The sequence below is a fragment of the Rhamphochromis longiceps genome, linkage group LG3 (assembly GCF_057381845.1).
Source record: "Rhamphochromis longiceps isolate RC_006_pf linkage group LG3, R_longiceps_female_GT1.1, whole genome shotgun sequence".
NCBI classification, from domain to species: Eukaryota; Metazoa; Chordata; class Actinopteri; order Cichliformes; family Cichlidae; genus Rhamphochromis; species Rhamphochromis longiceps.
In genome coordinates, this window is record NC_140559.1 from 17,992,627 (window position 1) to 18,015,771 (window position 23,145).

The following is a 23,145-nucleotide window of genomic DNA, read 5'->3' on the forward strand; positions in this document are numbered from 1 at the left end:
GTTGTTTGCAATACTCAGTAACTTTTTTGAAGAAGTAACTATATAATTAATTGCCCAGCATTGGTCTTTATATATTGTATTTTGCAGAGAGAGTTACAAAGTTTCAAAGTGGTGCTCCATGAGAGTCCTGTAGACGAGCAGCAGCACAATCCTGCATTGCAACTGCAAACCGCTGTTGCAATGCAGGAACATCTGCTTTATTGGAATGTGTGAGATGTTAACCACAATGACTCTTAAAAACACTGTCTCAAAGCTTCATGCCAACAGCATGTTTTTAAGAAAAATCAAACATATTTTCTTTCAAGATAATTTTAGAGTTTTTAATGAGCTGCAGGATCCTTCTTCAGTGTGAGTGGAGAACAGCCAAGTCGCCTCCTGTGATAAACCTCCACATGTACCACTGAAAACAGTTAAATTAGTTTGAATCAGAAATAATGGGTCAAACTACTTGTTCTGAGACCATTTCTTTATTTTTCACACCAAACTGTTTAATAAGATAATAAGATAAACTCTACACAGACTTCATCAAATATAACTAACACTTTAACATTATCAGGATTTCATAATACAAACTTCAAATCAACAAGAAAACAGCTGCAGAACATGTGGATCAAAATTCATTAAAAAACAACATGTGGACTTCAATGACTAAATACACTAAAGTGAAAGGAGGAGCAAAAAAATAGAGGTTTAACAGAATTTGAATTACGTAAAAGTAGTCACCTGTGATCTTTAAAATGGTTCTGATGTGTGCTGCTGTTTTTAACTTTCAACATTTCTTTGCTGCCACTGTGAATAAGATTGTGCTCTTTGCCTAATTGAATAAAGGTTACACTGACTCACTGCTCCATCTTCTGGTACAAACTGGCATTACATGGAAGTACAGCCCAAAACCAGTTCAGCTTGAGTTTCTTTTTTTCTGGACATAAAGTCACAGCAGGTGTTGTTTCAAAGCTGGTGGACAGATTTAGTTCATTTTGGAGGTTTTAAGAGCAACTGCTGTGAAAATATTTGTAGTTTTGGGAGAAAAGGATTTAAGAGAAGATTTTACAACAGCAAAAGGTTAAATATGAATGAAGGATTGAAATTTAACAGAGGTAACACATTAAATGAATACATTACCCCACATTAAGTTAATTTTGGAAACACTAAGAAAGTTCAAATAAAAGAAATTGAAATATATATCCATATCTGCAATTCTGATACATTATTGGTTTGGTAAAAAAGACATTCCTATAACTTTAATAATACAGTAACAAGTACAACTACTAAACACTACTGTGTCCTAAGGGAACAAAGATTAAAATGTAACAGAGATAATTTTAGAGAATTAAAATCCCCCAAAGGAAAAAAAAACTTGATATGCATATCTATGCATATCTATACATGCAGCTTCCTAAATGTAACATTCAGAATTATTCACTGCAGCTCCAGAAATCAGAGCTACCTCATCAGATCCAAGTGTGGCATCAGCTGACACTCTTTACAGGAGATTCCATCTGAACTCTGTGGAGCCTGATCTCAAGGTTTTTAAGTCTGACCCTGAAACCAGAAGAGGATCTTTCTCTCTCTTCAGATTCATTGTGATCCAGTGATTTCAGTCCTGCATGATCAGGCTGATGTTTGCACAGAGCAGATAATGAAGTGAAGGTTTTTGCACATTGGTAACAGTGAAACAGTTTATTTACAGCGTGGGATCGTTTGTGTTCGGAGTATGAACTGAGATTCCTGAAACTCTTGTCACACTGGTCACAGCTGAAGTTCACTTCCATGTGTGTACGTTCATGTTTGTTACGATGACCTGATTGTGAGAAGCTTTTGTCACAGTGTCTGCACTTGTATGGTGTCCCTCCTGCAGTGGTGAAGGATGACCCACACTGGTCACAGATGTGCTTTTTGAAGAGGTCATGTATTTTTAATGTAGTCAAAGGAGCTTGCAAAGAAAAGCGTCAGGACTTCTTTAAGTTGCTTGAAGACGTTTCACCTCTCATCCGAGAAGCTTCTTCAGTTCTAAGGTCAAATGGTGGAGAGTCCCAGATAAAAACCTAGTGGGAGTGACCCCCACAGAGGGACAAACGGACCCCCTGATGATCCTCTAATCACCTGAGCCAAGGTGTGAAATTGGGTGTGGGACCCAATCAGCCAGAGTTTCGGGTGTGTTCATTGTTAGTCTTGTGGTCTTGTTAGTCTTGTCCTGCTACACAGGACAAGACTCAGCAGTCCATCTGCATCTTAAGGATAAAGGACACTCTTTCGAGGATGCCAATGTTCACATTTTGGACAGAGAGGACAGATGGTTTGAAAGAGGAGTGAAAGAAGCCATCTATGTCCACTGTGAGCGACCATTTTTGAATAGAGTCGGGGGTTTACGACACCAACTCTCTGCCATCTATAATCCAGTTTTGAGATCCCTTCCCAGACGCCTTAACGCCCACTCACATCCTGGGCCATCTGACCTCAGGAATTCGCATGACAAGGTGGGGCCAGGTTTCACAATGAACACACCCGAAACTCTGGCTGATTGGGTCCCACACCCAATTTCACACCTTGGCTCAGGCGATTAGAGGATCATCAGGGGGTCCTTTTGTCCCTCTGTGGGGGGTTACTCCCACTAGGTTTTTATCTGGGACTCTCCACCATTTGACCTTAGAACTGAAGAAGCTTCTCGGATAAGAGGTGAAACGTCTTCAAGCAACTTAAAGAAGTCCAGACGCTTTTCTTTGCAAGCTCCTTTGACTACGATGACCTGGATGACTGAGAACCTTCACAGACATATTTTTAATGTACTTGGTGTGTGGAAGCCTCTCCCACATTCTTTGCAGTAGTTCATTTTGTCTCCAGTGTGTCTACGTTGATGTGGTTTTAGGTCCCGTTCGTGATTGGAGGTTTTTCCACAAAGGTTAAAGAGAAACGCTTTCCCACCACCACAGTGACGACAGGGTTGAGAAATGGATCAGTGTGCTTCGCTCCACTCCTAAACAAAGACATTGCAAATCAGAGAATTCCTTCAACGTTTTTATCCTGAACGTCGCCTGAAATAAAAAGCATCTCTGCCAACGTCCAATTACATTTTACTGTTTACACTATAAAACTCAGGTTACTTCTTCATTTTTCCAAACAGTTCATTCAGTATAACTCCATAAGTTTACTGATCAGACTTTTTCCAAACAATCAGGTTAAAATTACAAGATAAAAAATCAATACATCCTCACAGTAACTGCACTTCTAGAGTTACTTTCTGGAGTGGATCTGTTGGTGTTTTTTCAGCTGATTTGGAGCTTTAAAAGTCTTCTCACACAGGTAACATTTATAAGGTCTCTCCTCAGTGTGTTGTTGTAACTGTGCATCTGTTGTAAACAGTTTCCCACACTGATCACAGCAGGAAACATCAATTCCAGTCTGAATCCGTAGGTGAATATTTCGGTACCGTTTGTCACTGAAACTTTTTCCACAAAAGTCGCAGCTCTACGCCTTAATTCCAGAGTGGGTAACTAGATGCCTGTGTAAGTCGCTATTTAGAGCAAAAGCCTTACCACACAACTCACAGTTGTGTGCTTTAAGTCCACTGTGGATGAGTTGGTGTTTTTTTAAGGTTCCAGCCTGGGTAAAAGACTTTCCACACAAGTCACAGCTGTAAGGTTTAAATCCACTGTGGATGAGTTGGTGTTTTTTCAAGTGTCCAGCCTGGGTAAAAGACTTTCCACACAAGTCACAGCTGTAAGGTTTAACTCCACTGTGGATGAGTTGGTGTTTTTTCAAGTGTCCAGCCTGGGTAAAAGACTTTCCACACAAGTCACAGCTGTAAGGTTTAACTCCACTGTGGATGAGTTGGTGTTTTTTCAAGTGTCCAGCCTCGGTAAAAGACTTTCCACACAAGTCACAACTGTAAGGTTTAAATCCACTGTGGATGAGTTGGTGTTTTTTCAAGTGTCCAGCCTGGGTAAAAGACTTTCCACACAAGTCACAGCTGTAAGGTTTAAATCCACTGTGGATGAGTTGGTGTTTTTTCAAGCTTCCAGCCCAGGTAAAAGACTTTCCACACAAGTCACAGCTGTAAGGTTTAACTCCACTGTGGATGAGTTGGTGTTTTTTCAAGTGTCCAGCCTGGGTAAAAGACTTTCCACACAAGTCACAGCTGTAAGGTTTAACTCCACTGTGGATGAGTTGGTGTTTTTTCAAGTTCCCAGCCAGGGTAAAAGACTTTCCACAGAAGTCACAGCTGTAAGGTTTAACTCCACTGTGGATGAGTTGGTGTTTTTTCAAGTCTCCAGCCTCGGTAAAAGACTTTCCACACAAGTCACAGCTGTAAGGTTTAACTCCACTGTGGATGAGTTGGTGTTTTTTCAAGCTTCCAGCTTCGGTAAAAGACTTTCCACACAAGTCGCAGCTGTAAGGTTTAACTCCACTGTGGATGAGTTGGTGTGTTTTTAGGCTTCCAGCCAGGGTAAAAGACTTTCCACACAAGTCACAGCTGTAAGGTTTAAATCCACTGTGGATGAGTTGATGTCTTTTTAAGTCTCCAGCCCAGGCAAAAGACTTTCCACACAACTCACAGCTGTAAGGTTTAACTCCAATGTGGATGAGTTGGTGTGTTTTTAGGTGTCCAGCCAGGGTAAAAGACTTTCCACACAACTCACAGCTGTAAGGTTTAACTCCACTGTGGATGAGTTGGTGTGTTTTTAGGCTTCCAGCCAGGGTAAAAGACTTTCCACACAAGTCACAGCTGTAAGGTTTAACTCCACTGTGGATGAGTTGGTGTGTTTTTAGGCTTCCAGCCAGGATAAAAGACTTTCCACACAAGTCACAGCTGTAAGGTTTAACTCCACTGTGGATGAGTTGGTGTGTTTTTAGGCTTGCAGCCAGGATAAAAGACTTTCCACACAAGTCACAGCTGTGAGGTTTAACTCCACTGTGGATAAGTTGGTGTTTTTTTAAGTGTCCAGCCTGGGTAAAAGACTTTCCACACAAGTCACAGCTGTAAGGTTTAACTCCAGTGTGGATGAGTTGGTGTGTTTTTAAATATCCAGCCTGGGTAAAAGACTTTCCACACAAGTCACAGCTGTGAGGTTTAACTCCACTGTGGATGAGTTGGTGTCTTTTTAAGTGTCCAGCCCGGGTAAAAGACTTTCCACACAACTCACAGCTGTGAGGTTTAACTCCACTGTGGATGAGTTGGTGTGTTTTTAAGTGTCCAGCCCGGGTAAAAGACTTTCCACACTCATCACAGCTGTAGGTTTTCTCTCCCTTTCTTCTGTGAGGTTTGTCGGCCTCCTGAGAGCGCTGACTTCTCGCTCCATGTTGGTCCTGCAGTGACAGAGATACAAACAGAGGCAGTGAGTGAAATGCAGTCGTGGAACAAACTGAAACTCCCTTCATTGGTGGAATCAAACATGTCAACAAACACATTGTTGGTGTGTTTCCACCACCTTCTGGTGGCAGTATCACATTACAATGATGTGCTACAATGAGAGTTGTAATGAAAATGACATTATTGAAGAAATATTGATCAGCAGAGAAAATCTTTTACGCATAAGAAATTTCAAGTTCAACTGATGATATTGTTGTTTCAATGTGTGCTTATAAAATATGATCTTTGTATTTTCTTGTAACTTCTGTTACAAGAAATTAGAACTCTGAACAATATTTAAACTCCATTCAGAGTTACATACCATAAAATAATACTTTATGATTAACATAACAGTTTGATTGCTCTAATTACCTGTATTTACCTTGTGACATATTACAGGGCAAAGTACATTCTGGGTACAGTTACATCACAAAACATCAACTGTGAACACCTTATGTTACCGTGGCGTTTAAGTCCATGGGAATTATGAGTATCTACTCCCAAATTCCCATCCGGGCTACATTATTATCGGTTCATGGTATCGCTTAACTTTTACGAATATGAGTACACACACATTTTACAGTATCGGCCCCAATACCCGATACCAGCAACGGTATCGGTGCATCCCTAATTGTAACTGTGATATTTTTCTCACCTTTTGTGTTGAAGTCATTGATTGTTTCCTCTGTAGTGGCTGAGCTGAGTCCAAATGGATGAAATTGTTCCTCCGTTGCACCACCAGACTCTTCTCCTCCTGTTAATCACCTGGGGGACACACACGCAGCAGGATTTGTAAAAAGAGTTTTGATAAACACAATGCTGGACAGCAATGCTGTCATGTACATATACATATATACATGTCTATATACATATACATATACATATATATGTCTATATATATATATACATATATAAATAATAACACCCAGCACGCCCCTGTGGGCGGTTTATCCTTCAAGCTTGGGTCCTCTACCAGAGGCCTGGGTGCATATATATATATATATATATATATATATATATATATATATATATATATATATATATATATATATATATATATGTGCAGATCCATAGAGGCTGGGGTCTATCACACCAGGCAAGACCCCAGGTGCAGGCTGTGTAAAGATGCCCCAGAGACAATCCAGCACATAACAGCAGGGTGCAAGATGCTAGCAGGCAAGGCATACATAGAACGCCATAACCAGGTGGCCGGCATAGTGTACAGGAACATCTGTGCCGAGTATAACCTGGAAGTCCCGAGGTCAAAATGGGAGATACCCCCAAGGGTGGTGGAGAATGACCGAGCTAAGATCCTGTGGGACTTCCAGATACAGACGGACAAAATGGTGGTGGCTAACCAACCGGACATAGTGGTGGTAGACAAACAGAAGAAGACGGCCGTAGTGATCAACGTAGCGGTTCCGAATGACAGCAATATCAGGAAGAAGGAACATCATATGTCACTGCATTCTTCTGCACATATGGCTTCACTCTCTTTTGCTGTGGTGGTTCCAGTTCACGAGCTCCTCTTCCTTTAGTGTTGGGGAGTAACGGAATACATGTACCGCCGTTACGTATTTAAAATACAAAATATGAGTAACTGTATTCCGTTACAGTTACCGTTTATAAAGGTGGTATTCAGAATACAGTTACTTTGTTGAAATAAATGGATTACACTGCGGTACTTTCCTGTTTCATTTTGTCGCGGGTCAGGACTGTTTGGGTTTTGTTTGACAGCTACGTTCTGTTGTTCCAGGCGGCAGCGTTACGGTTGCCATGGTTACAGGGCGACGCTCTCTTGCTCTCTGCGACTGTGTGTTTCCTGGGTGAGAGAGCGCCTTTTCGTTGTTGTTGTGCTAAGCTAACAGGCAGAATGCTACAAGCATAGCTCTAAAGAATGTAGCATCATGGGCAGTGTAGTCCGTGTTGCAGGGAGAATGGACTGCCATACACATTATGGGTCTGTGAGCGCGAGGAGGGAGAAAAGGGGGAGTGGAAAAGTACGAGCTGTCATCGAGGAAAAATGGGAGCTGGAAGCATGTAAATATAATAATAACCACTTCAGCCAAGAAGAGTGCCTGACGAGCCCAGTTGTAAGTAAGCTATTAAGACTCGACTGTACACCGTGTTCGTGTTTTCCTCCGAAAACAATAAGTTCTGTTGGAGCAGTCTTTCAACGCCTCTCTCTGTCTCTCGCAAGAAAAGTTGACCCACACAACAAAGTAAAGCTATTTTTCGGCTACGAGCCGACAGGGACCCCGCCGTATTAGTCAGAGGTCCCTTTACTACAGTTCGGAGTCGCGGACCTTCAGTAATAGTAATGAATCACCCAGCAATAGTACATTCACGTTGTTGTAAAAAGCATGATAATATATTAAGTAATCCAAAGTATTCAGAATACGTTAATGTCATTGAGTAACGTAACGGAATACGTTACAGAATACATTTTGGGGCATGTATTCTGTATTCTGTAATGGAATAGGGCTTTGGAGCGTGATGTCACGGGGGTGGGCGTGGAAAGGATTTTGGCCCGATCCGCCATTTTGGGGGTCTAGCGCAAAAGTGAAAAGGGAGCGAAGGCACAGACAACAGCCATGGTTCGTATTTGCTGTGTGGTCGGCTGCAATGTTCGATCGCACGACCAGCAAGAAAATAAGCTTGAAAATGGTTTATCTTTTCATTCTTTCCCAACCTGGAAGCAACACGAGGCAGCTCGTGTATCGATGTTACCAAACAAAGGCGTCTAGCCTGGAGAGCAGCTGTGAGACGAGCTGACGTGCAGTTCTATTCCATCTCCAAATATCTGTTGGTGCTCCAGACATTTTCATTCCGGTAAGTTCTAAATATGTTCATATCAATCTTTATAGCCTATTAGTTTTATTTTCTATGCGCTCTGAGCTCATAGCAAATGACAACAAACATTCTACTGAGTGATTTTGCAGAACTACCTTCTATTTATAGAGTTGCTAATTATTTGGCATTATTGCAGCAAACCAGCCTATTAAATGGATGAATCACATCGTGACTGGGTTCCAGTGCTACACAAGGGACCTGCTTCAAACATACCACCATGCCAATCAGATTACTTCTTCCTTGTGAGGGTGAAGAGGTGACCCTTCTGGATAAGATGGTGAAGGTTTGCTGCGTTTTGGTGAACAGTGTGATAATAAAACCAGGGAAAAATGAAACCTGCTCCTGTTAAATACTCTTAAGTCTTGTGCTGTTAAAATTGCTGTATTTTTTCAAAAGATACAGTAAATAAAGTAATGTTAGTAGTGAGTGATATCATGTAAACACTCGTGATTTTGTGTAAACATTTTGTCATTTGTAAACTATAAAATCATTTTTCTTCTTTGGCTCTCAGCGAAGGCGGTTGCACTTTTCTCCTCTCCTCCTCACCCTTATCTTCCCTGCTTAGCCTCTATGTCCTTGTCTGTTTCGTGTGCATTACTTTCCCTGGAATAGACTCACACGGTCATTCTCTAAAACCTAAAAGAGAATTATGGATTTGATTAACTGGTCTCTGAATGCTATTGACACCCTTTTCTCAACGAGAAGTCTGGGCTCGGGAGAGCCCGAGTGCCCTGGAGGGACTTTCCCTGCCGGATACACGATGGACGGGTGGCAGAACTGGAGAGTCATGTGTCTGGCGGGACTGTCGATCGAGGACGCTGAAGATATCTATCTATTCGGAACCATGATAACAGGGTTCGTGCTGATCGGAGTTGGCTTGGCCCTGGTTTATCGGAGAAATAAGAGAGCGGAACCGGCTGTTCAAACCCCCCTAAGGCTGCCCGCTGGAATTGAAGAGATGAGATGAGGCGCGACCTCTCACAACGAACGTAATATGGTCAACACCTTGGAGATGCTTACAGCTGCTGTGAAGGCTCAAAGCAACAACATTGAGCGTATGGGGGAATACATCAGAGAGAGGCCTGCTCAAAATGAGACCCTTGAGCGACAGTTGGACGACATCACGGAACAGATCACTGCAGCTGTGAGGTCTCAGAATCAAAAGAATGGCAACACCATGGAACAGAAGTTTGATATCATCATGGGGAGGATCGTGGCTCTCCAACGGGAGATCGAGAGGCCAGTGTCGGAGTGTTAGGGCAGCCAAAAATTCTCCTGGGCTGCTCGCATGGAAATTTACAAAATCAACATTGAGATTGCGGACCCCCATAACGGCACCAGCTGCAGGCCAGAGGCTGGAGCCGAACAATCACTCCCTGATAACGACTGTGTTACGGCTATTCTTCCCATCCCATGCAAGGACACCTGGATTGGCTGGAAGACTATTTACTTAGCCTGATAGGCCGAAGGACACTGTCTCAGCTAAACTATGGACACGCACACACACACACTTACACTGATAAGCACTCACTCATCCCCCCTCCCTTTCCAACGCCTTCGATGCTTGTGCCCTACCGGGGAAGATAGCAGTCAACTGGACCAGCACAGATGCTGCAGGACCGGATGCGCTGTCTACACCGGCTCTCTCTTACCCTTTACCCGCCCCTGTTGCTTGTCTCGTGTTTCTATGGTGTATTGATAGTCATGTGCTTTTGTGCTGAGGTGTTTTTTCTGTTATCAAACTGTTCTCCCACTAGGAGCTCAGTCTGAGTGGAGTTTTTTTTCTCCTCCTCTTACCTCATGTAGTGTATTTTCGTTGTTTTTTCCTATCAGCCTACCTTCTGACATGTCTGCCCAATGTGATGTTTGTGTAAAGTTGGTCAGAAGGTTCCTTTGTGAGTGCGCATGCGCCATTAGCGTGCTGCCTGCTGTAACCCCTAATTTCCCTCGGGATGAATAAAGTATTCTGATTCTGATTCTGATAAATGACATGGATTCTACATTGTAACTGATGTGATGTTCTATAAGGTGGTTTCAATAAAATTAAAAAAAAGAGGCAAAAATTAGTTTGTTTCTTTATTCAACTTTTGAACAGTGGGACTCAGTCAGTATATATTCAGTAAATGCAAATTATTTACATGGCAGTGCACTACAGGCATAAATCTAGACCCCTAGATAAAACATTATGGTTCATTCCCACAACCCACAGCTTTACTTGTTAGGATGCCTGGGTCGTCGACCCAGGGTTTTTGGAGTTTATGATATTATTTATACTGTTGTTTTGGACTTTGTTTCTGTGTTTTGTTCTGTTTGCACTTTTTTCTTTTGTTTTGTTGTTTCTGGCTCCTTGTTTGGTTTGTTTCGAGCCCTCCGTCCTGTTTCCCCCGCCGCCCACCCTGGTTGGGTTGTTTTTGTTGTTTTTTTTGTTTTTGATGTTTTGGTTTGGGCTGTCTGGAAGCCAGCCCTTAAGGGGGGGGTACTGTTAGGATGCCTGGGTCGTCGACCCAGGGTTTTTGGAGTTTATGATATTATTTATACTTTCTAGTTTTTGGTTTCTTTGAGTTCTGTCTTATGGCTTATGTCTCTGTCTTCTTTAGTTGCTCTGTCTCCCCTATCACCTGCATCCCCTTGTCTAGTTCGCGTCTATGTGTATCTTAAGTTCCTATATCCCCGTGTTCAGTCAGTGTTTGTGTGTGCCCTGTTCCCACGTCTCTGTTCCCTTTGTAGTGCCTGCTTATGAGCCTGTGTCTGTGTTATGTGTTTCCTGTTTTACTTTGAAGGTCTCTGTCTTTTCTCAGTGTGTTCAGTTTACGCTTCTTTGGTCTCGTCAGTTCTGATTTGTCTCAGCTGTGTTTCCCTCCTGTTACCCATTCCCTGATTGCTCCCTCTGTGTTATTTGTTATTTTATATGTTATGTTTTGTATGTTGTTCAGTATATTTCTATGCAAAACAAGAGGGATTTCAGTACACAGCAGGATATTCACATTTGTAACCAGATATTTACATACACTTTAGGGAGAAAACATAAAACATTTTTACTGTACAACATCAATTTAGATTAAACTTTTGTTTTAGATAAATATTGAAATATATTTTGAATTAGTTAAATGTCAGAATAAAGAGAGACAGCTGTCTATTTTTTATCACTTTGATCAAATTTAGGAGTACATATACACTAAGTTTATTGTTAATTAATAAGAAAACTCCAGACGATTCCATTCTGAGCTGAAGAAGCTTCTGATAGGTTAGTAGAGTCCATGTGAGTAAATTGGTGGAAATGGGTAAAATCAACAGATGTCAACCAAACCAGAAAAAGAACTGTGGAGCTCCATAAGTGTGGCTCAATTTTGAATACAATTTGGTGCCATTTGCAATTAAGAAATACAGACAATTTCTCTCTTTCCTCTTAAAGTTAACAAATATGTTTTTTTTATTTATCAATCTAAAAAAATAAACATTTAGTCTGATTTGATGTTACAATTAAAAAAGTGTTTGTTTTGATCTGAAGAGTTTGTAAATATCTGGTTTCAACTGTATATTTGATGATTGTCAGCACAAAGAGAGAGAGAGAGGAACAGAGAGGAGAATGAGGACAGAACAGAGATGAACAAGAGCAGGTGAGACACACATGTTAGTCAAATGGTTGTTTACCAAAAGTATCACCGTATCATAGGTACTCATGTATCTCGTACCTAGTGTTTCTTTTTAGGTTTGCTATTTTTCAAATTCTACATTTATTAAGTTATGCAGGCTTGTTTGCACAACAAGGCTAAATAATTATATAAACTTTTCTCAATCTAAATAGTGGACTTTGGTAGAATTAAAAAAACAAGTGTAGTGCAGGTCTATGATGATTTTTTAGTGCTACTATCATCTAGTTCTGATTCTTGTTCTGTCTTGGTTAAATCCTATATAGTCCTGATTTTGAACTGTTGTAGTCCAGTTTTAATTCCGGATCAGTTCTGGGTCTGGTTGAATTGGGGTTTAGTCCTCGTGTCTTGATACAGCTCCGACTTTGTTCTGCCTTGCTGCTCAATTAAAAAACTAGTTTAAGGTGTTCTGCATATGAGATATATATTTTTCGCTATATGAAGTCATTCTTTTCTGAACAAAACTCAAAACAGAGCCTATTAATCTTTCAGTCATTTCTACCCCCCCCCCCCAAAAATAAATAAATAAATAAATAAATAAATAAATAAATAAATAAAATCCCACATGCATACTACCCTTTAGGGCTAAGCCCCGGGTGTTTCAAATGTCCGGCTCCGCCTCTGCTCTACAGACTGTCTAACTCCAGTGTATACCAAGCAATCTATTATTCTTAACAGCAACAACATAAACTGAACCCACATTAAAGTTGGCTCGGTGCTTACCTTTATATGAGCCCACAAACCGAGAGAAACTCCGTGATGAAGCTGGAAGTCTTAAGAAACAGATCAGGGAGCAGAGACCCACGTGGTTCACGCTGATCTCGGCTACGATCCAGGACACAAGGGTGTGCAGATCGATGCAGAAATTAATCCCAACGTTGGCAGTGGTATATGTTCCTGTAAATTTACTACTTTACTCCCGTTTCATGAAAAAGCAGCTCTCTCTGCTCGACTCCTCTCCTGCACACACACTTTGCTCCGCCTCCTTTTCCGGCTCTGCTGTGATTTGTTGCTGTGCGGTCACGTGACTAAGCAGACCAACGTAGCCATGTGGGGTGTTATTTCAAAAGTAGCGCCTATCTCCTTTTCCTTAACTCTTTTTCTTGCCCTCGATGGAAACGTCATCGTGGGAAGGAGATTTGCTAAGGACTCAGGGAAAGAGAGGACCGGTGCTGAGAATTGGAACAGCTTTAGGCTGTATCCCAATAGTTGGGTTGCGGTCACGTGGTTCTGATGACGTGCGGAGGCAGCGCGATTTTTGAGTGGAGGGCGGAAGTAAACATGGAGGACACTGTGGAGAGTCAGGAGAGCAGCTATTGTGCAACTTTAGACCCTGTTTCTCGGGAGAGATATAAACAGACAGTTAAAAAATATATCGGACGTGATCCGTATTCTTTGAAAATGTCCGAATACACCACAGAAGTAAAGGATTTGCCTACTATCGAGGCTGTGGATATCACCAACTACTTGGTCCTCCAGACTTCTTACTACACTAGGCAGCAAATGAAAGCTTTCAAGAGTCTGGAGGCGTACAATTTTTTTGTCAGCGGGTGGGTCCACAACCTTGGAACAAAACGTCTCCGTGATGGATACAGTTTGGTGTTTGCAAGGGTGAGTGTTTGTTCTTATATTGCTTTATCTTAAACACGCTAACAGTTAGCGGTAGCGGCTTTAACGTCAACAAACATGCCACATCCTTAGGACTTCGTTAGAGTGACAGTTGTTTGTTTCAAGGTAAACCATTCTCAGCGGTCTAACGAGACACCTCTGAAGGGTGTCTCGGGCTCTCAGCCGTCTGTTGCATATCCAAAATCGCCTCTGCACATCGATGCTGTTCTGCCTTAAGCTTCATTCTTTTCTCTCGTTTGAGAACTGATTCCGATCTGGGTTTTCGTTCGTAGCCGAGATTGACCGTCGGAGCCCAGTCCTCCGACTCTTCGTCATCCAAAGCACTTGGGCAGCCTATCCGGTTGTTCAGTGATGACGCGACGAATCCGACGAATCCTACTTCCGGGTCTAAACTCTCCTGTGTTCAATATGACACAATGCTGTGTTCCTGGTTGTTTTAACCAATCTGGCACAAAACAACAGTCTAATCTGTCATTTTACCGGTTTCCTTGTGAAAAGAGAGAGAAGAGGAAGTGGCTGAAGTTGATAAGGTATGTTACAACTCGTAAGTGAATGAATAAATTTGTAAGATAAGAGCTAGTGGGCTCTTACTTTAGTTAGCTAATATAGCTAGTGATGAACAATTAAAACCCGCTACTAAAAGACAAACTGGCTTTTACCAGTAATTGTACTTATATAGACAATGGATTTTATTGTGTTTTTTTTAATACAAAGACGTTGTTGCATTTTTGAAGTCATTTTTATTTCTCCAAGCAAAGATTGAGAGCTAAGGGTCACTTCGCTATATATATGAACCTTAGTTAGCTTTCGACGCTCAGAGGAATAAAAATTACGTCCAAAAAGCGATGTCTATGTAAGAAAATACATTACAATCCCCAGCCTATGTGCCAGTTAATTACCAAAATAAAGACCTAACCAACAAATAGCTAGCAAAGGTTGCCAGTTAGTGCTGGGCGATATATCGATTTTTTAAAAAATATCGATATATTTTTATACAAGACATAAGCTGTGACAATATCGTTTATATCGATATAGTCTATGTTGCGTTATAATTACACTTGTGGAGCCGCTATTTTGCCCCTCTCTCGTCTGGGTTTGTTTGCCCCGCCTCTCACCCTCACTGAACACAAACCCCCTCCCCCATCGCTAAACCTCCAGTTGGCAACAAGATGGACACAGGAGCTAGCGAAGAGGAGCTCGTCGGAAAAAAGAAAACCAATGGCTCAATTATTTGGAGATGGTTCGGGTTCAAAGTGTCAGATGAGCAGCAGAATAATGTATTCTGTAGAGAATGTCGAAAAAGCGTCGCAACGAAAGGTTCGAGCACCACTAATCTTTACCACCATTTACAACTGCGCCATAAAGTGCAGTATGAAGAGTGTGTGAAATTGCGTGCTGTAGCCCAGACCGCAAAGTCTTCCGAGGTTCCTGCCGTGAAACAGACCACCTTACAACACTCATGTGCCATATGATACAAAAAGTGAGAAGTGGGGGGAAATTACTAAAGCAGTGGCCTATCATATTGCTAAAGACATGGTCCCCATCTCAACTGTGGAACAAGAGGGCTTTATACAGCTGCTAAAAACTCTTGACCGAAGATACCAGTTACCTAGCCGGAAATACTTCACCAGAGAAGCACTGCCAAAAATGTATACTGATGTTAGACAGAGTCTCGCTGCCCAGCTCACCAAAGTGTCTCACTTCGCACTGACAACCGACATGTGGTCCAGCAGGACATGCGAGCCATATATGAGTGTGACTATACATTTCATGGAAGACTGGGAACTGAAAACTGCCTGTCTCCAGACCAGCTACTTTCCTCAAGACCACACCGGAGAGCATATAGCTGAAGCCCTGCAGGATGTGCTCAAAACCTGGAAGCTCAACCCGACGGGACTGGTTGCTATAACAACTGACAACGGGGCTAATATTGTCAAGGCGGTTCAACTGAACAAGTGGTCGAGGATCCAGTGTTTTGGTCACAGGCTTCATCTGGCCATTGGTAAGTGCAATACTGAATTTTTTGATTTGGAAAAAAAAACGCTAATAAATGAAAAGTGTATAGAGTCTCTTGTAGAGCTAAACATGCCTATGGACCACAAGACAAATATTTTTATAAGTCATAGCCAGCATATACATCTATCACTTAGAAATCGAAAGTTAGTTGAACAAATAAATAAACTATCCCTATTAAATCCAATAAACGTATTGGGGTGTATTTGTCTTTGTATTAGATTGAGTTGTGACACTAAATGAGGACCACAGCTGAGACAAGACAGGGATACATTTTTAAATACATAGTGAGATTAAAAGGTGTAAAAAAACCGAAAAAAAAACATGTTCTAATCATTTGGTGATCTGGTGATTTTACCAAGATAGTTTAACTAGAACCATTTCTAGGTTATACAATACACGACACATTTTGCAAATATTGTTAAGTCTTATGCATCACATTCTATACAACTGAGATGGATGTTAATTTGCCTTTGAGTGATTTGCATCTTAACATAACAATTAAAGTGATTTTAAAAGTTTGTATTTTGTGTGTCACAGGACATGCTATGGATGATGCCCGCATTACCCGGGCTATTTCTCTGTGTAAGAAAGTCGTCAGCAGCTTCTCCTACAGCTGGAGGAAGAGAAGAGAGCTGGCTGAAGTGCAAATACAGCTGGGTCTTCCAAGTCACCAGCTACTCACAGAGGCAACAACTCGCTGGGGATCAAGGCTTCTCATGATAGAGAGAGTTCTGGAGCAGGAAAGAGCACTTTCTAAAGTCCTCTCTGTCGACATGAAAACCAGACCTCTAGTCCCTACTTGGTAGGACATAGAGGTCCTGGAAGCAGTTCAGAAAGCTCTCAAACCCTGTCAGGACTTCACTGATGCACTTTCAGGAGAGAAGTATGTGACCCTGTCCTATGTCAGACCTGTGCTACACCTGTTTAACACTAGTCTCCTGGCACCTGGAGAGGAGGATAGTGAGCTGTGTAAATCCATCAAGACCCGCATTGTGGATTACCTCAACAATAAATATGCAGATCCATCCACCAGTGACCTGTTGGACATGGCTTCTTTTGTGGATCCACGGTTCAGGGCGAAATACATCCCTAGTGAGAAGATTAATGCACTAAAACATAAACTCATCTTGGAGGCAGAGTCTCTGCTCAGCTATCAGGGTACGTGTTTGTCTGAGCTGACTGATCCAGCCGTGCCTGAGTCTGCAGACCAAGAAGAAGCAGCAGTAGGACACACAGCTAAAAAAAAGAGATCACTGGCAAGCTTCTTCCAGCACAGCACAGCCACCAACACTGGTTTCACAAAAAGGGAAGCAATCGAAAATGAATTTTCTAGCTACCTGTTGTCAGTTTGTGTAGAGAGTGATGCTGACCCTCTCAAATGGTGGAAGGAACATGAAGTTGCCTTTCCAGCACTGAGCCTCCTGGCCAAGAAATATCTTTGTGCGCCAGCTACCAGCTCCCCTTCTGAAAGGATTTTTAGTTGCAGTGGAAACATTGTAACCTGCCACAGGGCATCGTTGAAGCCTGATAATGTTGACAGATTAGTTTTCCTGGCACAAAATCTGTAAGCTGTACAGTTGTTGGCCTTGCTTGTTTGTGTTCTTTCTATATTGTTATTGTCATTGGAGATTTGCACAAAGACCCACTGACCAAAGAATGTAATTTTGTTAATTTCATTCAATCTGTTTACATGTTTGGTTTTTTGCACAAAGTACCAGATGATTGTTCAGCAATACACACAAAGAAGCACTTTAGAAAACTTTAATTCAGTGTAAGCACTTTTTAAAGAGCAAGATGCCTTTGTTATTTTAGATCTGCATCTTTTTAGTTTACATTTTACATTTAGTTTACAATTTTTAGCTTTTTGTTATGTATGAAAAGAAAAAAAATGGAGCATTATTATTTAATAAATGCTGACAATTTATTTTTGACAATTTTTTCGTGTACATCTACAGTTGTATCTTAATAAAAGTTACATGTGTGACATCTGGGACAAGTACCTTTGACCAAGAACTCTCTTTTTGTTCTTACTTTATGGGATTAAAAAAATATCGAGATATATATCTTATATCGCCATCCAGCTAAAAAATATCGAGATATGAATTTTGGTCCATATCGCCCAGCTCTATTGCCAGTACTTATCTTTCTGGTAAGCTTAAAAGCAAATTAGTACAACGATGTGTAAGAAAAGCATCTGGACTTCTTTAAGTTTTAAGTTTCTTGAAGCTTTCTCATCTGGATGAAAGAAGCTTCTCTCTATTATTTATCTCTATTTTTTTTTTGTATTAATCATAACTAATGGAGGGCTAGCGTATGATCTGAAATTTCTCTCTGTCTTTTTAAACACTTCCACAGACGTGAAAACTTCACCCCAAACTGCAACTCAAGAGTCTGCAGTTGGCACTTCCCTCAAGGAAAAGCTGCGGGGCCAACAAGATTTGCATGGAACGACGGGAAGTCTTTTCAGTTCCCAGATGACCACAACCCTGTTAGAAAAAAGAAGAAAAAAGAGCAGGTCCCAGCTATTGGTGAAAATCAGAGTGAAATATCAGATGAGCCACATCATTCCAACAATGCAGCTACACAGACAGATACTGCAAGTTCCACAAGTTCTTCCCAAAGTCTTCTGGTGCTAGAGATTCAGAATGACATGCTAAGAATAGAGAATGAAAAACTTAAAAAACAAGTAGAGAAGCAGAAGCAGACTTTCTCATTCAGTCAAATATCTGACAATCCTGAAAGGGTCCAGTACTATACTGGATTGCCCGATGCTGCTTCTGTCCTGTTTTTAGAAGCGCTTCTTTCCAGATTTGATCTTAAATATCATTCTGATTGGACTGTCCAAATGATGCCCCTAATTGACCAGTTATTTCTAACCCTGATCAAGCTCAAACTTAATTTTGGTCATGAAGACCTTTCAATAAGGTTTAACTGCAGCAGAGGCACAGTAACTAATATTTTTACAACAATTGTTAGTGCACTGTATGACATTTTGTATGTTGGCATGCTGGAAAACAACATTCCCTCGAGAGCCAAGAATCAAACATCGCTGCCAGATTGCTTCCAACCATTTCCTAACTGCAGGATTGTGCTTGACTGCACGGAAGTTTCTGTTTGTAACACAGAGAGACTTGACACACAAAGTCATTTGTACAGCCAGTACAAAGGACGGACCACACTAAAGGCTCTAATTGGTGTGGCTCCTAATGGTGTAATAACCTTTGTAAGCAACTTGTACGGTGGAAGTGCCTCAGATAAGGCCATAACAGCTGACTGTGGAGTACTGCAACATCTACAACCAGGTGACATGGTCATTGCAGATAAGGGCTTCACAATTCGGGACATCCTACCAGAAGGGGTCTCACTGAACATTCCGTCCTTCCTCACCAACGGACAATTCACACAGGAGGAAGTGAACAACAACAGGAAGATTTCCTGTGCAAGAATACATGTAGAGCGTTCCATTCAAAGACTGAAACTTTTCTCAATTTTGCATCACATCCCACATCAGTTAAAAAAAAATATTAATAAGATCTTGAAAGCATGTGTGTGTCTTACAAATTTACAAACACCTATTCTCCGTGAAATTGAATAAATTATACCTGTGAGAGTTAAGAGGTAAAAGTACATTGTGTCATTTTCTAACTACTTGTGGACCAGAAAATACAACTGTTGAACAAGTTTACTTTTATTATTTATAACTCCTAAGTGTTCTGGATTGTTTTGTGTGTATACTCAGGATGTTACAACATAAAAACAACTTAGTTGCATAGTTTCAAATTGAGAATGGTCTCATTTGTGATTCGTATAATGTTTTACTCTGTTTTTATCAATGGCTTGTTACATTTTTCATTCCATTCCAGCTTCCTGATTACTGCCTAGTTTTCTTGCTATGCATTTTCAATTAAAATGAAGAATACCAGATACATGTGTTACTCTTTATTTTCAGGAACAGTTTGTCCAAAACATTTTATTTTTTCAAATCAAAAATTAATATAATTTAAGAATTTATCTGAATATATTTACAAAGTTACAATGACAAAAAATGTACAATTTCCAAATAGTTTTAAAATTAACTATAAACATTTGGACTGATAAATTACTCATGCTGATATGAATTCAAAGCTGCGATAAAATATGGGGTAAAAAAACTTCCCGGTAGAACGTTTCCAACGCTTCAATGTTAACAGCCCAAGTTTGTTCTCTATCCACATGCAAGATGAAAAAGTCACATGGAGTCCAAACAATAAAGTGACAGCTTTTCGCCCCTGTGAGATAGAGGTTGCCCTGGATCTGATGCCAGTAGTTGTGATTCTTTTTTAATACCAGGGAACCACTTGCCTCATCCAGCTGTAGGAAAAAGTCCTTACTTTCTGCAGCCTCCAATACAGTTTTGGCTCTGGCTGACCATGGGCATTTCACCTCAATGATGCACTCATTAGAGACAGTCCCATCTGGAGAACCACCAAGCAGGCCACTGTTAGATAAAAACAGTCCCCTCTCCTTGATAGCTGCACCAGTACAGTCAGTGTACAACTGCTTGGCCTTTGGCTCATGAAGGATCCCCCAATCACATGCCTTTGGGGATGAAAATACAACTTAGTCATAAAGGAATTCTTAGATGCACAGACCCTTTTTACTAACAACTTACTTTAGATCCTTCTGTCAGGTTGTACTGTCCAAGCAGAGTCTTAAATAAGGAAGGGGGGTATGAGCGCCGCTGGACTGCACTCAGGACCAAACCGAAGTTGCTGGCTGTGATTCTCTTCTTGCGATATGCTGACCTTTTATAAAGAAACACAAATTAAGAGACACAGTTAACTAAAATTTCCTACTTAACACTTAACAGAATAAATTTCAAAGCACTTTCTTACCACAATGCATTCTTCGTTTGCCCAACTGTTGCTTCCTCAATCTGTTTCTTCTCTTTGTCAGACACAGCCAGTGATGCCAAGAGATAACGAGCCTTGTCTTCTGCTTGGGGAAATCCCAGGTTCCTCAGCACTTCATCAAATGTCTTGGCTGGTTTAGCCTAGATTTAAAGCAAAAGGATTTTAAAGGTTTTAATGGAACCAAGAAATTTTGACCACAGAATAGACAAAGTCAGGTACAGAGTATATAAAATACATGTAAAAAATAAAGTGGGGACAGTGGAAGCAAACAGTCTGCTGTATGTAGTTTACAAGAGTTTACATACATGTACAATTTATACCACATGTTAAAGTAAATATCAAAGTACCTGAGAGCATTCAGGACTCAAAATCCAACCCATCCCAGTAAAACGTTGCAATTTCGATAGGGATGCCACTGCCCATTCCTTGTCCTCCTGGGAGACAGGTCTTTCGATTCCAGCTGAAAAAAAAAAACTTTTAGTAATCTGTATAAATAATAATTTTAGCATATAAAACATAATGCTTTTTAAAAAGTTAAGAAAATAATTATTATAATTAATTCAAAGGACAAATTTTAAATAAATAACTGACCTTGTGTTGTTGAGGGTGTCATCACAGACACTCTCTTGGCAGTAATTTCTTCTGCTTTGCATGATTTTACCCTCTTCCACACACATTCCACGTCAGTGCGAGACACATTCTTCTCCACCCAAATCAACAATGCCGCCATATGATGGCACTTATCATTGCCAATCGGGCACTCACAGGAGCTGAACCTGACTGACTGACCCTCAACATGCACCTACATTGAAAGAAAGTTAATGCTTACCCTAAACATTCTAACAAACACTTGCAGCGCTGCTCTGTGTACTGGTACTAGGTTAACTAGGCTAATATAACTGGTACTAGGCTAACATTACTAACTCTCCAAAACCTCCATGTTATGTAGATTTTCATCTTCGTTTACTTCCACTGTTATAGCATTGCTGTACGTGTGTGTGCTTTATGAAATACATCAGAATACAGAATATCTCATGTTTAATCGTCGGCTAGCTAGCTTACTCCTAGCTCACCTCAACATTGTAAATCTTCTTTTTCATGGATGCCTGGACACTTCCCTTTATAATTCCGCCTGGGAGAACGGTTACACTGACCACTTTACTAGAGTTGAAGGAATTAAGACCCTTTTTAACCCTAATTGGTACTTCGCTAAAGAAGGAGGTAATCGTGAACAAAGTCACTGGCTCCGCCATCGTTGTTTCTTGAGGAGCACTTAGACCCGGAAATACCTGCAACGTCATCCGTGACGTCTGACTGAACAACCGGATAGTCCCAATCAAGTCAATATTAGACTACTAACTTAAAAGCACTAAGTAAACGAGAATTTAACGACAACCTAATGCTAATAAGTTCGTTTGCAAACATAACATTACCTCTGACGAAGTGGTCGCTGCAGACACGGGCATTGGCAGACTCTGCTCCTCCCGACTGTAAACGTAAATTTAAAATCCATTTTTTCCTACGTTTTTCGGTTAGAATTTTCCATTTTTCTCCTCTTCGTTGGGCTATTTTTGGTACCCTAAAATACCGTTTATCAGTTTCTCTGGTCGACCTACTGGAGCATCCGTAAACACAACAGGACATAGGCATTTTGCGTACTGTCTGTCTGTGATTTTGCACTTATCTTTTTCACTTCCGACCGCCAGTCAAATTTCGCGCTTTACGTCGACGTCACGTCTACGTCAAACGAAACCTAGCTATTCAGGTTCGGCAGCCCTAAAGTACGCAGCCTTAACGGTCCACAAGGGCCGCGTACTCAAAGACCGCTAAGGCCGGAAGTGCGAGGCTTGTGAAATACCGGTCGATCTCCGTCGCGCTGCCCAGGTTGCCTAGCAACCATGATACTAACCGCTGGAAACGTTTCATACAGCTTTGTTTGAGAGAAATGAAGGAGAACATATTTTGTTCATTTGTTCGTTTGTTTCTACACGAGCTTTGTGTGATTTAATAAGTATCTGAGGCTGAGACCACATGACTGTAAAACATGATTGTTGGGCTTCATTTCTGTACTGAACAGTCATTTTAAGATTAGCTAGTAAATAACAATTATGTTGTTCATGAGACTAAAGTCAGTGTAAATATAATATGGCCAATATTATAGTTATTATATTAATCATTATTAGTTATTACAGCAGTGAACTTGAACAATTCACTTTTATTGTCACATGTGCAGGTAAATGGCCTGCATTTGTATAGCGCTTTTCTAGTCCATAGGACCCCAAAGCGCTTTACACTACATTCAGTCATTCACCCATTCACACACACATTCACACACTGGCGATGGCAAGCTACATTGTAGCCACAGCTGCCCTGGGGCGCACTGACAGAGGCGAGGCTGCCGGACACAGGCGCCACCGGGCCCTCTGACCACCACCAGTAGGGGTTAGTATCTTGCCCAAGGATATTTGGCATGCAGCCAGGGTGCAGCCTGGGATCGAACCACCGACCTTCTGATTAGTGGCTGACCTGCTCTGCCACCTGAGCTACAGCCACCCCAGGTACACTGGTACAGCACATGTGAGTGAACTCTGTGTCAAACACTGAGCTTCAGTAAAGATTCAAGTTTCAGTTATTTATATTTCCCATCACCATAAATCTTCACTCAAAGACAAGAATCTTTTACAGTGTATAAATACGTATAGATGTATCATATGTAAGAGACAAATATTGTTCATTTAATTTGTTGGCATTACTAAAT

At 41.1% G+C, this 23,145-nt stretch overlaps 3 protein-coding genes across 5 annotated transcripts; 1 reads left to right on the forward strand and 2 right to left on the reverse strand.

The window, feature by feature from the left end:
• Nucleotides 1–486: 486 nt before the first annotated feature.
• Nucleotides 487–12,711, reverse strand: LOC146673242 (uncharacterized). The gene is made up of 3 exons (XM_085401707.1): nucleotides 12,574–12,711; nucleotides 6,003–6,112; nucleotides 487–5,304 (listed from the first exon to the last, which is right to left on the reverse strand). The coding sequence occupies exons 2-3, from the start codon at nucleotides 6,018–6,020 to the stop codon at nucleotides 3,466–3,468; spliced, it is 1,857 nt and encodes a 618-aa protein (XP_085257833.1). The 5' UTR covers nucleotides 6,021–6,112; nucleotides 12,574–12,711; the 3' UTR covers nucleotides 487–3,465.
• A 198-nt stretch (nucleotides 12,712–12,909) lies between these two features.
• On the forward strand, nucleotides 12,910–19,412 carry LOC146673243 (zinc finger BED domain-containing protein 4-like). Of its 3 annotated transcripts, XM_085401761.1 has the most exons (3): nucleotides 12,910–13,461; nucleotides 15,286–15,481; nucleotides 16,033–17,725. In XM_085401761.1, the coding sequence occupies exons 1-3, from the start codon at nucleotides 13,084–13,086 to the stop codon at nucleotides 16,299–16,301; spliced, it is 843 nt and encodes a 280-aa protein (XP_085257887.1). In that variant the 5' UTR covers nucleotides 12,910–13,083; the 3' UTR covers nucleotides 16,302–17,725. The 3 variants fall into 3 exon arrangements, with proteins under 3 accessions (XP_085257887.1, XP_085257885.1, XP_085257884.1); XM_085401759.1 differs by lacking the exons at nucleotides 15,286–15,481; nucleotides 16,033–17,725 and adding an exon at nucleotides 17,851–19,405 and having other exon boundaries at nucleotides 12,974–13,461; XM_085401758.1 differs by lacking the exons at nucleotides 12,910–13,461; nucleotides 15,286–15,481; nucleotides 16,033–17,725 and adding exons at nucleotides 13,815–14,009; nucleotides 17,851–19,412.
• Nucleotides 19,413–19,607: 195 nt separating this feature from the next.
• Nucleotides 19,608–21,148, reverse strand: LOC146673244 (uncharacterized). The gene is made up of 5 exons (XM_085402083.1): nucleotides 20,979–21,148; nucleotides 20,735–20,847; nucleotides 20,370–20,527; nucleotides 20,147–20,279; nucleotides 19,608–20,073 (listed from the first exon to the last, which is right to left on the reverse strand). The coding sequence occupies exons 1-5, from the start codon at nucleotides 21,115–21,117 to the stop codon at nucleotides 19,615–19,617; spliced, it is 1,002 nt and encodes a 333-aa protein (XP_085258209.1). The 5' UTR covers nucleotides 21,118–21,148; the 3' UTR covers nucleotides 19,608–19,614.
• Nucleotides 21,149–23,145: the final 1,997 nt, after the last annotated feature.

What these genes read in the sequence shown, in the direction of transcription:
- LOC146673243 (XM_085401758.1), top strand. Translation starts at nt 13,831, where the DNA reads ATGACGCGACGAATCCGACGAATCCTACTTCCGGGTCTAAACTCTCCT. An exon ending in AAGTGGCTGAAGTTGATAAG is followed by an intron (nt 14,010 to 17,850) that starts GTATGTTACAAC and finishes ACACTTCCACAG; the next exon opens with ACGTGAAAACTTCACCCCAA.
- LOC146673244 (XM_085402083.1), bottom strand. Translation starts at nt 21,117, where the DNA reads ATGGCGGCATTGTTGATTTGGGTGGAGAAGAATGTGTCTCGCACTGAC. An exon ending in GACACCCTCAACAACACAAG is followed by an intron (nt 20,848 to 20,978) that starts GTCAGTTATTTA and finishes TTTTTTTTTCAG; the next exon opens with CTGGAATCGAAAGACCTGTC. An exon ending in CAAACGAAGAATGCATTGTG is followed by an intron (nt 20,280 to 20,369) that starts GTAAGAAAGTGC and finishes TCTTTATAAAAG; the next exon opens with GTCAGCATATCGCAAGAAGA.